Genomic DNA, 17,796 nt, shown 5'->3' on the forward strand with positions numbered 1-17,796 from the left:
GTAAAACGTAGGCGGGAAAACATGGCAATTCAAATCTCTGTGCTATGATTGGTTAAAAATGATGTAATGCATCCGCTTTTGTTCTCCCGCCACACGATCGAATTCCTTCCCAAGGAACGACAAGAACGCGAGTAGGGGAAGATTGCAAGTGTGTCTTCCGTTGCAATGGCCTCTCAGAGCCCAACAGATGCCGTTCTTCCACTGTGGAAGAAAGCTGGGAAACCGGGAAAAGAGATGCAGAAGACTGAAGAAGAAAAGAAACCCGCAGCTGCGAAAATAACGGAATCGACGAAGTGAGTTTTAAAATGTGCACAACCGCGATGTCCTTCATGGTCGACCGAGTTTGTTTTGAAAATAACCGATTGGCGTTTGAAAAATATTGCTTGCCTCCTTCTTCATCAGGCCCATTTTAGAGGAACAAGCACTGCTGAGAGAAAAGCTGAAAACTATGCCAACGTGGAAGAAAGATAAAGAACCAGCTGTGAAGAGGAAAACACAACCGATGGTAAGTGATCTACAGGTTGCGACCGTGCGTCTTCAGTAAGATTGAATATTGGCCATTTTTACCTAAATTTTTGTTCATTTGAACGGAAATAGTAGATTTTGTTCTCAGTTAATTGCTGTAAAATTAACTGTTTCGCAATTTTCTGACACAGAAAATTATATTTTCATTGACTCGCTCCTTACGATTCAAAATACATTGTAGTACATTATCTATGTTGATGTTGTTATCCGACACTCGCGAGTTCCAAAAAAAAACGTGCTAATTTTCTTAGCAGACGATTATCAATGGAGAACATACGGATATGTGTTACATTCACCAATATCGATTTTACGAAAATGATTTGTAACAGAAACATGATGCGTTGTTCCATTTCTTTTACCCTAAATTTACAGATGCAGTTTACAAAATAAGCTTAAGTTATGTTAGTATCAAATTTACACAGGCAAGTGTATTAGCATTTCAAGATCAGAATGTCATTTCTATTTTTATCTCTTAAATATAACTTGAAGCAAAACGTATCAAAATGTTCCATTATTTTGTTGGTAAATGTGATACATTTATGTTCGAACTTTATTTTTCCACGAGGAATGTTGTTTATTTCAACTGCTGTTTGTTCAAATTATACATCCAGTTAATTATTAATGACAAAATGACATGTGATCTGCAACTTCCTTGTCAAAGTCTGTTAAAGTTTATTTTTTGAATAGATTCCTGAAAAATATAATTAAATTGTAAGCAGTAAAACTTGTTGTTGGAGGAAACCATAAGATGCAATAGCATTTGTGTGAAAGACGGAAATTATGTTTAGCATTGTTTTGTTGTGAGCATTACAAAGAAGAAATCTGAAACCCTGATGGATTAAAAACCAATGAAATCCAAGATGCCAGTCAGCAGTGTTCAGTATTTGAAACAAATTATTATTATAGCTTATTACATTTCCCTGGTTGAAACTGTGCCTGTGTAATACTCTTAAATCTATGAAATTGTGAGGGAATTTTAAATCTGTTTTTCACAATTCTTGTGCAGTATGTTGAATGACAACCCTACTAACATTTTCATCTTTTTTTAATTAAACAAGTCATCAAAATAGTGTAGGAAAGAGTTATGAAAGAAGGGGATTTTATTAGCTAAGGAGCGAAATTTCCTACGATAATGTTTATTTCTCTCTTTTTTGACCAGCGCTGCCAGAAGCTGGAGACAGCCAAAAAAATTGACTAATGCCCTTGTTTTCAGTTTTATTTTCACAAACTCTAAACATTATTAATACTTTTCTAGTTACTTCAAGCTTACAAATAAATGTTGTTAAATGCAATTAGTGTAGTTTCTTACAAAGTACTGTTTGTGTTTTTAAACCCTAGGTAGCCAGGCCTCCTTCACCTGGAACATCTTCTGGTGCTAGTGCCAGGTCCCAAGCTGCTCAGCTTGGATCAATGGTCAGTGAGTAGATCTTTTAAACTTCCTTTTGTTACGATTCCCCATTGTTAGCATTGTATATAGTTGATTCTAAATTGTAGATTTTTGTTGATAAAATAATCATTTTTGACTTCAATTTGGAGGGTGTGATTTTACTTTAATACATTTTAGTATATTCTCAGCTCCGACTATTGCATTTCTAGCTCTCTGATTGGCTCAAAAACTCCGACTATGAGCCATTAGTCGGAGTTTTACCTTATATGGAAAACAGTGCGCCAAGTTTAAAAATTTTCCGCTCTGTAAAATTGTTGAAATAAAAATCGGCGGCAAAAACCCGATTAAGAATATACTAAAACAATTATTCCATTCGACCTTGTTGGATATGAAGTGATCATAACCAACTCACGCTACGCGCTCGTTGGTTATTTATCACTTCATATCCAACGCGGTTTCATGGAATAATTGTTAAATATCCTTAACTGTTTTGTTCTAGCTAAGTTAGGAATAACCCCATTAACTTAGGAGGGTTTGGTTTATTCTTCATAATCTGTAAAGTTGACTCTATAAATTAACGTCAGTTTTTCTTGTGTCTCTCATGTTATTGATCATGAATTTCATCATAACATTGTCAAAGTAGCTGTAGAACCACGAGGTGATAGCCGAGTGGATCTGCAAACTACTTTGACAATGTTATGACAAAATTTATTGTCAATAACAGGACAGATGCATGCACGAAAAACTGACGTCAATTTGTTTTTTACGATAACAAATTGTCAAACTGTCTGTTCTCAGTCGTTGACACATCGCATAAATTATAAATTCACGTGTCTGTCTACTTATCGACAATGAAAATTAGCCAATGAGCGCGTAAGAATTTCTGCAGTTATCACAAAAAAATTAAATCACAGACTCTTTACTCAGCTTGCATGTACAAGTAGCTTGAATATGAAGAACCTACAAAATACTAGGTATTAGCAATAAATTTTTAATTTCATTCTTAATTTTTTATTTCTGAACTGGTCTCATTTTGAATATATATTTTATTGTATACCAAACTCTTCATTTGAAGAGTAGAAGTTTGTGGAAGGTGAAATTTCTATTTTTATTGATATATTTTTAATTCAATATTTTATGTTGCAAGGAATGCTTGACCAGATTTGACTGTCTGCACAAGAACTAGGCAGGCCAGTCTTAAGAAATTATTATAAATTTAAATTAAATCAGCAAATCTGGTTGGTCAATATAATCAATATTGCCAAGATGACAAAGAGAAACTCAACATTTATTATATTTAGTTTTTCCCATGCCCCTGTAATCTGCTGCACTGGCAAATGTGAGCGTTGTGCTACAGTACGTGCCAATCTAAAGTTTGAACCATTGCTGCAGCCTATTTTTCTTTTGGCTAATTCTTACGCAGACCATTACTAACTGTCACCAAATTTCTGCATTCCAGCCAGTGAAGGTACCATCTCCTCCAACCCGGCGACGCACACCTGGCAACTCACCTTCCAATTCTGTATCATTCTCATTTCCACGGAGTTCATCTCCTGTCTATGAAGTGTCAAATGAATTCAAACGCAAAGTAGAGAAAGCCATGCGAGCAAGACTCTACCTCTTACAACAGTCAGGACCTAACTCTTTTCTCATTGGTGGAGACTCACCAGATCATAAATTCCGTGTCATGATTGGACCACAGGTAAACAAATCTGGTATCTCTTGGTACTCTGGACTTTGTATTGAGCAGTCAACGTTTGAGTATGTGCTAGGATTTTTGTGTTTTGTTCTTGGGCTAGAAGCTTTAATCACTTAGTGACCTTTCCCACCCAGCAGTATAAATGGGTACCAACCAGCTGTTGTGGCAATGTAGCCAAATGCTGTGGGGATAACTTGCAGGTTGAATGCCATCCAGTAGCAAATTACTCCTCTTAAGTCACTTAATGTCAAAGAAAGAAAAGATAAATACAACACAGTGGTACCAATGATCCATCTAGCTACCCCTTAAATGGAGTTAGTCATCATCGCCATTACCGTTGTCATCATCAACATCATCATCATCATCATGGTCATTATCATGTTCTTCAACATCATTATGTGTTAGTTACAAAACAAGTGATGGGTGTAAAGTTAATGGTTAAATAATATTTACATTTATTTTCTCCTTTCAGTGACCAGTAGACTATACTGTAGAATATAACTTATAAAAGTGACCAGTCACAGTGTACAATTGTACATGCTCTCTTATAGCACATTGAGTATAAATTCTCAATGTGTTTTCTCTATAAATATGAAATTTGAAGTGATAGGTGTCAATTGAATTTGATTAAAACAAGCCTTTTGAAAGGGAATTCATCTTAAATTTACTTCGAAACCAACCAGTGTTAGTAAATTTTATTTCAAGCTAAAACCAAGCACTAATAAAAAATTTATTATTTTCAGAGTTGTACTTGTACAAGACCACATTGTGTCCATCTTCTTTTTGTGATGTTGAGAGTTTTTAAACTGAAAGAAAATGATCCCCTGTTATGGACCTTGAAATTGAAGAACTTTGAGGTAAGATTTCTTCTGCTGGCCAAGGCAGGTAACAGTTTTTTTTTTACTTAAAAGTCTATTCAATTATACAGATATGCCTATTAGTGGAGGTTTGACTATTTCAGTTCATCTTTTTTCTGTCCTGAATTTGTTTTCAAGGTTGAGAATTTACTTTCCAAGTTCCACGCTCGTGTTACATCACGCTTGCAAAAAGACACAAGTGGCCAGTTGAAGAATTCGCGGTCGAGAGGTCAAAGAAGCACACCGCCATCAACCCCAAGCACATCAGGCCTTGGGGGACTCTTACCCCAGGCACGTGAGGATGAAGAAGTGTGTCCCATATGCTTGCTGGAAATGGTTGAAGGTGAAAGCTTAACAAGCTGTCAAGATGGATGCAACAACAGACTTCATCAGCATTGCATGGAAATATGTAAGCTTGTTGAAATTTAAGGAAAATGTACCAACGGTCCAGTGAAAAAGGACTTTTAATGAGACACTCGTACCATTTTGCAAAATTAAGTTGAATCTCTTACTATAAATAGCTTTCTATTCTTCTATGTTGGTTTTCTTCGTCATGTAACCTGATGTTTTAGGGAACAACATTGTGTTCTGATTCAGTGTGATTATTGTTCATTTCATCTTTGTGATCAGGGGCTGCAGAATGCAAAAGACAGAGAGAGGCACTGTTCTGTCCATTGTGTCGGAAGGCGTGGTCATCAGAGGCATATGGAACAGAAAGGTATTGTTGCTATTCAATTTTCAGCAGTTACGAATAAAATTAAAGTGCTTCAAAAAATCTCAAAACCTCAGTACTTTGTGTGAAGAACATATTAATAAAAAATATTTGACCAAGTTTTTGTTTCCCAAGATGTGTGCAATTTTGAAGTTCCCAGAATTGTAGGCTCAGGCTAGTGTTTCCCTGATGCCATTGTTAGCGTCTCATACTTAGAATTTTATTACCTGACTACAGGGTCCGAAATTGCGCTTTCCTGGTCGCCAATGCAACTACAAATTTTGCACTGGCGACCAGAATTTCACAGCTGGTCGCCAACGGGCGATTAACTATTTCAAGCCACGATAATTACACAAACTTTGATTTTCAGCCAAATCGATTAAAATAAAATTCAAAGCCGCCCGCCAATTGGTCACATACTTTTTACCTTTCCGCTGCTTTTGAAGTATAAAATCAATTTTCCTGTTATTATAAATCTACCACAACATTTCACAGCTACGATCAGTGCGAAGCCTCGCCGCCATGTTTTTCCAGCAGTTTCCCATAACATACGTATTGCGGGCACAGAAGGCCATGTGCGTTCTTTCGCCATGAACATTTATTCAGGCGATGTGGTGTCCAACAATGTCCTTAACTCTTTCCGTAATTTATTACAAAGTGGAGACGGAACATCCACAAAGAAATTAGTGGAAGATTTCGATATTCAACATGGCGATCTATCGATCGTCTTGACAGAACGTGAAAGGGTAGATCATTTTGCACATAGAGCAAAGAACCAAACAGCAGTTTTCAGTCGGGTACATTTCTTCTCCAAAAGGTAGAGACAAGAGAAGGTATAAAATTGACTTGAAACATTTGGCAGTTGCACGAAACTGCGTATATGGCCGGCATTCAATTCGTTTGTCATGGGTTTTCAGTGGTAGGTGTATAAATAATCGGCGTGTTTGTATTTAATCTTATCGTTAGCGGAAAAATCGCCATCATTGTGGCCCCAAACGCGTTCTCTTCGTTCTGATTCTTAAAAGAAAAATTGGCAAGCAGAATTTTCCATCTGGCGACCAAAAATTTTGGTTTGTGTTTCGCTGCGAAGGAAAAATTTTATTGACACTTTTTGGCAACCACATTTTTCCATGTGGCGACTGAAAAAAAATTTCAGTCGCCAGTTGGCGCCTGCCTGAAAAAGTTAATTTCGGACCCTGGACCAAAAAAATAGAACTTGTGACATAAGTCAAGGTATGGTGCCCTAATGGTTAGAATGGCCCAGGTTCCAGCCTTACTGGCCAGAGTTATAGCGTTGTGTTCTTGGGTAAGACATTTCACTTTCACAGTGCCTCTCTTTAAATTTCCCAGGTGTATGACTGGGTACCCCAAATATAGTGCTAGGGAGTAACCCTGTGATGGACTGGATGTAAGTAGTCCATCTAGGGTGCAAGGGGTGGGGGGTGCAGTATAAATACTCCAAGTTCCTAAATGCTATGGAAAAATTGATAAGTTTTGGCAAGACAATACAGTGACCTTTATACGACAAATAAAAAACAACAGCCTGCCACACCATTCTTCACTCAGAGTTGGCAGTATTCTGACTATCGAATGAATAGTAAGTTATTTTTGACTGTTTTGTTTTGTTAGATCTCCGAGTCGCAGTATACGATCTGAACTGCCAAGGGTGGCAGCACCTTTAGGGCCAGAGGAGGTCACTTTGCCGCATTCAGACCCAGTACCAGCCGCCCAAGTGGAACTGGCAAAACCATGGATTGAGGTGGGACATGATAATGAGCCGGAAAAAAAAAAAAATTGGAAGAAATTTATTGGCTTTAAGCCGAGACTAACGTTTAGACTTAATGTAGTCTTGACTCCTGCTCAACAATTTGTGATTTCTACTTTGCTAATTAATCTTGCATATGTAGCTGTTTAAAGTACTCAATATGGTACTCAAAAAGGATTTTCATGTTATTTTGTGATTAATTGTTACGCCTTAACCGTCAGGCATTTGGAGAGAACCTTGTGTGCTGCTTATTTTCTCGTGAATGGAATGTGCGAGAAACAGCTCTGCGCCGCCTGAGCAAGGATATCAACACAGTGTTTTTAGAAGGTAGCAGCGCACAGAACATGGCCGCCTTTGAAGCAGGCTGTTCCCTGTTATCCATGATGTGTGGCGATCCTGTTTATCGAGTTTACGTGGCCGCACTGGTTTGTATTAATTATTTTATTATTTAATTTAGTTCAACATATGGAGCACTCTTTCATGATTCCATAGCCAGAAAAAAAATTATGACTGAGTAAATGTCCATGGTTAAGTTAATTCTCTTCCAGGTTTTTACCACTGTTTACTCTTCTCTTCTCCTCCAAAACAAAACAAAAAATGACTGAGGCAAGTGCCTTCAGTTGCTTTGCCTCATATTGATTATGACCCTGCTTGCCATGGATGACAAAACTGTGGAAAACACTCACCAACTCTATGTCTAAATTATTTTTTCAGAGAACTCTTCGTGTATTGGTGATGTACATGACTTACTCCTCACAACAAGAAAAAAGACAGATCCAGAAGTACCTGTTTGGTGTTGTGGAAGCTGTGTTAGCAAAGTGTGCTGACTCTAACCGGTCAGTCAGTTGCTTAACTTAGGGAGGCACGGTAGCCTCATGGTTGGTGCGCTCGTCTCTGGATTGAGCGGTCCGGGTTCGAGCCCTGGCTGGGGACATTGTGTTGTGTTCTTGGGTAAGACACTTTACTCTCACAGTGCCTCTCTCCACCCAGGTGTATAAATGGGTACCGGTGAACTTAATGCTGGGGGTAACCCTGCGATGGACCAGCATCCCATCCAGGGGGGAGTAGAAATACTCCTAGTCGCTTTATGCTACAGAAACCGGGATAAGCTCCGGCCTGATGGGCCACTTGGCTCGTAAGCAGACTTTACCTTTACCAGTTGCTTAATTTAGTGCTTTTAATTAGAACTTTCTGATTAAGGCCACAATTCATTTCTCCATCAAAGTTTTTTGAGGAGACTGCAAAATTGTCTTTGTTGTTTAATCTTGTCACAATAACTGGCTCTCAGAACACTGGTTTATATTCTGTTGCAATTAGTGACAGCTGCAGTGTATATTACAGATTTATTTTGGTGGTACTTCACACTGCTTTTCCTTAAAATTTTGTAATACATGTATTATTACTTTAGAAATATTAAACCAAAATGAGTACTACACAGTTTTTGTACCTACAATATTTATTACTAATAATAAATTCTTCTTGGCCCTTGTAGGCGTATTAGCACCTTGTCCATACAGGTTCTGCTGGAACTCTGCAAGGATGAATCAGGAGACCTGGCACTCGGCAAAATGCTTGGTGAACAACACGAACCACAGTCTCTGGGCGGTCCGAACTTCATTTTATCTTGTATCTTACGGACTGCAGCAGAATATGCCACCTGGCCGTGGTGGCTGGGACGGCTTATGTTTCTACGGAAACTAATGGATGAATACGTCAGCGAGTTTGAGCTCTCGGCTGATTGTGCATCTGTCCAAATGGAGGCTGCTGGTGTTCTCATCCAGGCAAGGGGAGCAAATGTCAGTGAGGATGCAGATGAAATTTATCAGGACAATGTAACTCGGCTGATGTCAGTGTTGAAGTTTACTGTGCAGGCTGCGTACTGTTCCCACAGCAAGGTCAGCAAGCTTGCAATTGCTGTCCTGATGTCTTGCACTTCACTAGCATCACATTCCCCATCTGCTTTTAAACACATCAAGAAAGTTGTCTCTAAGCTCAAGCCAGCTCAGCGCAGTGCTCTTCATCGTCAGCTTCAAGCAATCCCTAGAGTCAGTACAGCTCCGTTGCACAGCAGCAACACTGTTGATAGTATTCAATCTCAAGCCAGCACTGATCCGCCATCTTCAAATACCAGCTATCGGGATTCAGCGATTGGCAGCTTGTCATTAGCAGCATCAGATGATGAAACTGACAACTTTTCAGAATCTGAACTTTTTCAATCCATTGTGGACACCATCGAAAGACCAGAGTCGTTTTGCTTTTCTCCTAATGCTCTTTCTCCCAATAAAGAACTCAATCTCGATTGGAGCAGGTCAATAGAGGACTCTCCTCAAATGCCACCTGTCAAGTTGGCAGTTGGAAAGAAATGCCTGGAGATAATTGAGCAGGAGGAAGCAGAAGCCATGGCTAGGGCCATAGCTGTCTCCTCGCATGACCGTGGCCCTTCTAAGATAGCAAGTCTGGATTCTGGTGATGAAATGGTTATCGTTTTTACACAACCAGAGGTGAGTTGGTCTCTTGATGGAATTTGTAAAAGAAATATTTGTTAAAATATTTGTTCATGTAACCATTGATGGTATAATCATTAGTTTTACAGTTCAGGAGTAATATTGTTAGTGACGTGGGTCAACCCTTTTTTTATTTTCCTTCTGTGTGACAGTATTCAAATGTCAGAGTTAATTAAGGTTTTCAGCAGGACGGCGACTCACTTCATAACCAGGCAAAACGTTTTGAATTGAGCTTCTTTATAAGAAAAACTTTTCTCTAGATGTTCAAATCATCCTCACAGCTGGTCTATTTTCCAAGTGCCCAGCCTTTAATGAAGCCCCTGAATGTAAAAGCAGAGCTCAACGTTGCGACTGCTGCGGTTGCCAGTGCGACCAAATTTTTTTCACTGGTGACTAACTTTTCATGCTTTTCAGTGATATACTTTTTCTGGCGACTAAATCTGAAAACTTAGGGGCCAGCTGGCCCCAAGGTTTTTTCCTGAAAGTCAAGCCCTGAAAAGGACTGTCTGTCTCTTTCTCTCTTGTCTCTTTCTGTCTGTCTTTCTGTCTGTCTTTCTGTCTGTCTGTCTGTCTGTCTGTCTTTGTTTATCTATGGAAACGAGGACAGTCAAGCAAGATAGTAAACCCTATCCACACCTAGCAAACAGAATAGTGATTTATATATCATTATTTAATGCATCTAAAGCTCATACAATGGCAGGGTAAGATATTTAGAAAGACTATACCTTGACTGTGCGTCATTTACTCTGTAGTCCTTGGAAAAGGCCGTCAACTCAAAACATCTGTACCTGGAAGGAGTTCATTGGAAAAAAGGAGAGCTACTAGGGACTGGTGCTTACTCATCTTGTTATGCTGTCAGAGATCTCATGAATGGATCGCTTATGGCTGTCAAACAGGTACATTTCATAATGCAACGTATAATCCATCTGGACGAAGTTTGGCTAGGTTTTCAGACTTTGTCAAAGTCCCTTGTGGTTGTAGGTGGTTTTGGCGCATCATTCGCTTCAACTTTTGTCGCTATTTCAACTACGACTTTTGTCGTGCCTGGGGTTGGCCGCGTGTAAAAGCCAGCTCCTGTGTCAGTGCTTTTCGTCCGTAATTTCATTATGATATCGCCGCAGCTTCCGAACTAATATATACCACGAAAGGAATGCCATAATTGTTTACAAGACATGTATAAACAAAACCTAGAGCTGTCATTTTATAAAGATTCGTAGAAATTCTAGTAAGGTTGCAATCAAATTGAACTCAAATCACGCTGAAAGTGCAGCTGGTTGCTGGGCGAGTGCGACAAAAATGGCGATTTCGCGACCAAAACTCACTTGTGTAAATGGGCCTTTAGACGAATTTTGCATCTCAATCTCTAGTATAAAAAGTGCCTTAACAAAGTTGAGCAAACCACTTCAGCAATTGCAGTGGAAACGTCGAGTTAAACTTGAGGTCTGATAAACTGTTTGATGGATTTGTAATAGACTGGGGAACACAGCCCGCTATTTTCTCGTATTTTTATTCGATCGTTGAACGCGCGAATAGAATCGCGAGAGAACTAGACTCCAGCACAAAACAGGAGTCTTGTAAGTGCGTCATACATCTTGACTGTGCTCGAAAAAAGTGCCGTCCCATTATCCCAGACAAGTAGATTTTCGTTCTGGGAAAGTAACTTTTCATTCTCACTTGCCCCATGGGCAAGAGATCAAGCAAATCATCTGCCAATTAAATCATTAAAAGAGCAAAATAAGACTTGCCCAGGGCAAGCAAACTTTAAGAGCTACTTGTCCCAAGGGCAAGCTGGAATTCAATTTTTTTTAGAGCCCTGAACTTGAGACATTTCTCTGTAAAACAGCAACATGAAATCACCACTTCAAATTATGGCAGTTTTAAAGAACGTAAACCACGACTTTAAATTGTTGCGTTTTCCACACTGTATTAAGTGTATTTTGAATTCAATTCTGTGTTGACATTATCTCGTTCTAGCATTAACACTGATAAAACAATGTCAGTTACATTACATGTCTTTTCTCTTAAGCAACAAGGTAATTTGACTTTATTGGGTAGGTTTCTTTCTGCCGTAATTCGACCGAGGAACAGAACAAAGTGACTCAGACCATAGACGATGAAATTTCACTGCTGGGCAGACTGAAACATCCTCATCTCATCAAATGTCTGGGTGCAACAAAACACACAGGGCACTTCAACATCTTCCTAGAGTGGATGCCAGGTTAGATCAAATTTACTGATTGAATCGTCCTCCTGAATAAATGTAGATAATGCCGATCTTCACCCAGTTAATTATTCTTCTACACGCTCATCGGGACATGCTTTGAAAGTACACATTGTTAAGCATGATTTTTACAAGTTTTCAGTCCTGCCATTCGGACTCTATAGGAGTGGAACAAATTGCCCAGTCGTGTAGCATTGGCAGAATCGCTTGAGTCTTTCAAAGAAACTGTTTTAACGATTTATTAGTTATGTTCACGATTTATTAGATCTGTTAGTTTATCAGTTAACGCAGTCCCATATATTCGGCTTTGAATTTGGACTTGCATGGTAAATAAAACACTTTCAAATGGGGAATAGCGTCTTAAGACGTCGGCGCTTGGTCGTGAAACATTTTTGCCCTTCTTCCCTTTCGATGAGATGTTTGACTTCTCCTTTGCGTTTTGTTCCTAGAACGATTTTCATTCAAGTGTCGAAAAGTAAGTGGTTTCGCATCAACTTCGCCACACGATTGGCTTAAAAAACTCGCGCCACTTTTTCATCCAATCAGAAGTAAAATCAAAACCAACTGTAGCTCACTCGCACTCGTTTTCCCGCGCTTTGCATCAGCTACGTGTAATTACTTCGAGTTTTGATTGGTTCACTGAATTGTCTGTGTCCTTTGGGATTGGCTAGAGTGATTACTTCGGTTTTGGTTATACGACTCTCAGTTGAAAACTGCTCTATTGCGAATGCTTTCGATTAGTTTTTACCACTTGCTCAAAAATTTCGGAAATTTCAGTGAGAATATAAATTGTAAGACAATTTTGGCTCGACCGACTGGAAAATGTTCGAAATAAAACAAAACAACCTTTATTTCGCGTTCCACTCGCTTCTCGGTAGCGATAAACTAATCCTTGTTCAGGAGAAAGGCTTGTTTTGGCATCTGTTGTAAGGATCTATTCAGAACTTAGAACAGTGGAGAGCTGACGGCAACGCTCATTACATTCACTTCAAATAACGACGTTCTCTAATTTCGTTTCTCGTGTTTCTGTTTCAGGCGGGTCCATCACAAACCTTCTAAAAAAATATGGTGCGTTTGATGAAAAGATTGTGATCGACTACACCAGACAGATTCTTCAGGGCGTGGCCTACCTTCATCAGAACCAAGTGATTCACAGAGATATTAAAGGTAAATGAACTCATTACTTGCAAGTTAGCCATCCTTTACTGTGCCTTTCAATAACATGCGGACTCTAAAATTCAAAGCTCAACCGACAAATGCCTTTTTCGTTACCGTCAATCAAATTTTCGTCGGCTCCTCCCAGCTTCCGAGCACTGTTTCGTTGTCTGAACTTTGCTCAAAGATTTGGTTACTGCGCGCGGGGCAGTAGTCGGAAGCTGGGAGAAGCCGCCGATGATTTGATTGACAGTAGCGAAAAACTCATTTGTCGGTTGAGCTTTGAATTTTAGAGTCCGCATGTTATTGAAAGGCGCAGTAAAACAACTTGCGTAGTTAAGAATACATGTATAATGTGTAACCATTAGAAATCAATAGTTGTTAAAGTTTAGAGCAATCTGACGTAATGGCCACTTTTCATTCGTCTTCCCTGCCAGTAACGTCCAGTCAAGTCTGTGATTCCCAGGGTCTGTTAAAGAAGTTATATTTCACTGAATCAGTTTTTTAAAATGCTCTCCATCAAATATGACTTCAGCGTAATTATTACGATTTTTCGATTTTCATAAAGTTTTCTTCTTAAGAGTGTGTTGCCACAAGAAACAGAATGAAACAATTTCCGTGTTTCTTTCGAAGGGAAGTTGGGAAACGGGAAGAGTCGTCAGAACACGAGCCGTAGGCGAGTGTCTCCACAGTTTTTTTTCAAGTTCCCTCGAACAGTATTTTCATTCGTTTATTGAGATTATCAAGATGTAAATTATCTTCACTGCGTTAGCCCTGTTTCTATAGAGGTTCAGAAGTCGGCTTTCAGTGCGGACTTCTTCACAAGGTATCAATATCCTGATTTACCGTACATAGGAGCAAATATCTTGGTGGATTCATCAGGACAGAACATTCGCATAGCAGATTTCGGTGCCGCAGCGAGGCTAGCAACTCAAATGACTGGCGCTGGTGAATTCCAAGGACAGCTGCTTGGAACGATCGCCTTTATGGCTCCCGAGGTATGTGTGTTAATTTTGTTCGTAAAACTTGTCACCTCAGAGTAGCTAGGTAAAGGTAAGGTTAAGTCTGCATACAAAGCTAATGGCTCATCCGGCCGGCGCTTATCTCCGGTTTCTGTAATAAGAAGCGACTAGGAGTATTTCTACTCCCCCCTGGATGGGATGCTAGTCCATCGCAGGGTTACCCCCAGCATTAAATTCGTCGGTACCCATTTGTACACCTGGGTGGCGAGAGGCACTGTGAGAGTAAAGTGTCTTGCCCAAGAACGCAACACAATGTTCCCTGTTAGAGCTCGAACGCGGACCGCTCGATCCGGAGGCGAACAAACTAACCATGAGGCCTTCGCGCCTCCACAGAGTAGTATGAGTGTTTTGAAATCAACCACAACGAAGGTTTGGGTTGGTCATGCTGGACTGTGAAGACCTTGAAGAAACTACTTAGGAAGGGAGGGAAGGGAGGTGCTTCCTTAGGCAGATTCAGGGGTTTGGTTAAAGGAGCTACGTCACGGTTGCGCATCTTGAAACGTTTAGCCTAAATTTTTCAAGTTCGTCGTTTGTAATGCGTGTTAATCTTCTCCATCCTTAACCATCCTTGTTCCTTTATGGTGTATTATTATCTCTATGGTGTTTTTCCATCTTAGTTGTAGTAAGCTACCATTTTCAGGTTACCTTCAATTTAAAGGTAATTTTATACGTAGTCAAAATAAATACCGTGAGTGAGCTCCTTTAAGAGGCGAGAGAAAACCAGGAAGGTTTTCGTGCGAGTGAATTTGGTCGTTTTTTGCGCTGCTTGTCAACTAACTGAACTTCTGGAACAGTCTAGCGCTTCCTCTGCCCCGTCCCCCTGTACGCTGAGTAATTTTCTCTGAAGATCTAATCTGAAAAATAAAGAGACTATTCACGACCACTTACATGTAGTACCAACTGGTTTGTCACGTGACAGGTCTTGCGTGGAGAGAGCTATGGTCGCAGCTGTGACGTATGGAGTGTAGGATGTGTCATAATAGAAATGGCTGTCGGGAAACCGCCATGGAACGCCCATGAACATTCCAATCACTTGGCGCTTATCTTTAAGGTATGTTCTCTAACTCGTTTATAATTCATCAGGTTTAAACAGGAAATCATGACCGGGACAGTGTTTGGATATCTGATCTTAATTAGCATAGATTTTACGGTTTTATTTCTCCGTTTTCTCCTTAGTTTTAGGTTCGATTGAGAAGATCTATAAACACTCAAGACTTTGTTTGACTACATTTCCAAACACCTCGTAGTTCGTCAAAAGTACTCCACTACGCGTCGTATTTTTAGCTCTCCTCTCGGTGTTTAAAAATATGGTCAAACACGGTCTTTCGCGTTGTATTTCAGTCCTGAAATCCAATTCATTTCTCGGAGACATTTTTTTTTTGAAGCTGTTACGTCTAGATTTTTGAATCTTGGAGACTAAGCGAATTTTTTTTTTTCTTAATTTATGTACGTAATTGTTCTCAATTTTTTTCAGTCTTCACCATATATGTTTCTTTTTGGTTTGTTTTCGTAAGGAGAAATTGGGAGTTGGTCTCTAATTCACAACTGGAAAGGATAAGAAAACAATTATTAAATAAAAATCTACATGTGTCCATGAATTTGTGGCTTGAATAATCTCCAGAATTCTCTTGCTTTTTTGTAGATTGCCTGCGCTGAGTGCCCACCCGACATTCCTGAGAATCTAAACCCAGCACTTAGAGACGTTTTACTAAGGTGCCTTGAAGGCAAACAAAATGAGAGACCATCTGCTATGGAACTCCTGAAACATCCATTGTTTACTCAGATGTAAACGTCGGATAAGCTACTAATTACTATTTCTTGAGAATGTGCGCTCAACGTGAGTGAATACACGTGATTCTTTCGTCAAGTCGTGTTCGAGAGCTCCGCCAAGGGCGCAAACCCGTTGAGAAACCCGAGAAACTTCGGAGCCGTGTTGTCCAATCAGGAAACAGTACGAAGCTTACGTCATGTCGGCTGTTGCGTAGCACGTTTAGTAACCTCTACTTTTTAACTGCTCAAAGCAGTTCTTTTACATCCAAGTTTGGAGTCTTGACATTATTTCATAGTCAGTTATTCATCAGAGTTGTTGTAATTGAGATTAATATTATTACCTGAAAATTGATGACTTGTACGCAGTCGTGATGTAAAGCTGTATAAACTCTTACCAAACTGCGCAATTTTAGGAAAACAACTATTTACTGTCTGTTACAAAAATGGAACAAATACTAACATAAAACGATTTTTCTCAAAGAACTTTTTAGACATTTCGTCTACTATTTCTACTAAAACGTACGTTACAAAACTTTTCTTTATGATGTAAATTTATGGTACAACCGTATTTTAACAGCTTACCTCCTTTTCTCTCGTGTATATACATAAAAATCTCTTCTTTGAAAGTTGTCTTTCGCCCGATTTGTACGTGTTTTTGAGATATAAAACAAAGTAACAACATATAGTCTATTTTAGAGAATGTAAAGTTAGTATTATATCAGTTTGAACTTCTTATGGAAGGCTTTTAACATAAACATACTTTTATATAGCGTTTTGTTTTCAAGATAGCTTTTTAATCTGGTAATATTCTTACCAATCTTAAACTCCTTGGTCAGCGGTAGATCACCTGTTGAGCGTAACCTGGGTACGAGCTAAGTTTGTACTTTCAAACATTGTATAACAATGGTTGTAGTTAAAGTCGTACTTTTTCCAGAGAGTTTCGCACAATGCCATAAGGCTTGCTGAAATTGAATCTTTACTGTGATACTGTTGTGTTTCGTTGTTCAAGTGCCCTGTGGCCTGAGAATAATAAGAATCATGTAAAATTAAAATGTTTGTATGAAACGTTTGTGGACTTCCGTTTTCTCTTCCCATACCGAGAGAGCCCGAAAGAGACAAAAATACCAAGCGGGGGGAGGCGAGGAAACGCGTGCCTTTTCCCGCCAATCGTTCGGTCCTCATGCGCGTATGGGAAAAACGAATGTTGAGCAGGTTATCACGGAGGTCAATTTTTAGATCAAGAGGTTGTCAGTCAAATGATGGCATCATCCATCGCGTATTGTTTCCTTCAAGCCAGGAAAGCGATTCTTCCGAGTGGTTGGCTGATTGTAAATAAAGCAGGGTAAAATTATGAGGAATTTCAGGGATTTCTCCTGGGAAATTGTAGATTGCAATATTGATATTTTCATATTTGCATGCACAATCAGAGCAGATACGAAACACGCTGTGACGTTGTTGTACGGAATGTTGCAAGGACTTCTAGGGTGGTGGCGGGGTGCAAGTTAGGCCGCGTCCACACTACGCCGAAGGAATTTGAAAACGGAGGTTTCACTCGACTGAAAACGCATCAAATGTTTTCCGTCCACACTACGCCGGAGAAATGCAACAATCACGGGTCATTTTGGATTTGTCTTGAGTCAACTCTGGCAGAAAGATATGATAATCAAACCCCATCGTTTTCGAAAAGCTTCGATTTCAAAATGTTTTCAGTCCACACTAAAACGCAAAGCCGGCGTTTTCAAATCCCTCCGGTTTGAAGAGTGTTTTCATGAAGTTATATTTTCGTTTCGGATTAGTGTGGACGGTAGGCCTAACCGTATAAATGAAGAAGCGTTTTCAAATTCCTCCGGTGTAGTGTACTCAGCCGTCTATTGTCCGTGACAATACGTGCAATAACCCCATAACTCCACCGAACATAGAGCCCCATAATTTGAGGCGCAGGGGATCCCTACTACAAAATTTGTACCTATCTCTTTCGTGAGAAATTAGTTTCGTGAGAATTTGGTTGATAAAAAACAACGTAATTTCTTTTGAATTACTTACCCAATTTTTCGTTCCCTCTCTGATTTGGTTTTAATGTCAAATATAAATCATAACACAGATGATTATCCAAAAGACAACGTCGAGAAAGTGGTGCTGAGAAATGATCATGGCTGTCTGATGGAACCCACAAGCGAGT

General features: G+C 39.5%; 1 protein-coding gene across 1 annotated transcript; it reads left to right on the top strand.

Moving 5' to 3' along the window:
• Positions 1 to 84: 84 nt before the first annotated feature.
• Positions 85 to 16,392, top strand: LOC145468757 (mitogen-activated protein kinase kinase kinase 1-like). The gene is made up of 17 exons (XM_081452455.1): positions 85 to 293; positions 403 to 505; positions 1,864 to 1,938; positions 3,372 to 3,614; positions 4,355 to 4,468; positions 4,607 to 4,877; positions 5,099 to 5,186; positions 6,810 to 6,939; positions 7,167 to 7,370; positions 7,660 to 7,781; positions 8,438 to 9,446; positions 10,202 to 10,345; positions 11,505 to 11,667; positions 12,706 to 12,837; positions 13,681 to 13,823; positions 14,767 to 14,898; positions 15,490 to 16,392. The coding sequence occupies exons 1-17, from the start codon at positions 166 to 168 to the stop codon at positions 15,634 to 15,636; spliced, it is 3,348 nt and encodes a 1,115-aa protein (XP_081308581.1). The 5' UTR covers positions 85 to 165; the 3' UTR covers positions 15,637 to 16,392.
• Positions 16,393 to 17,796: the final 1,404 nt, after the last annotated feature.

This window comes from Orbicella franksi, chromosome 14, assembly GCF_964199315.1.
Source record: "Orbicella franksi chromosome 14, jaOrbFran1.1, whole genome shotgun sequence".
In the NCBI taxonomy this organism is placed as follows: domain Eukaryota; kingdom Metazoa; phylum Cnidaria; class Anthozoa; order Scleractinia; family Merulinidae; genus Orbicella; species Orbicella franksi.

Bases quoted from the DNA above. Each gene is read 5' to 3' on its own strand.
- LOC145468757 (XM_081452455.1), top strand. From the start codon at position 166: ATGGCCTCTCAGAGCCCAACAGATGCCGTTCTTCCACTGTGGAAGAAA. The intron at 1,939-3,371 runs GTCAGTGAGTAG...TCTGCATTCCAG, and splicing joins CTGCTCAGCTTGGATCAATG to CCAGTGAAGGTACCATCTCC. The intron at 4,469-4,606 runs GTAAGATTTCTT...TTTGTTTTCAAG, and splicing joins TGAAATTGAAGAACTTTGAG to GTTGAGAATTTACTTTCCAA.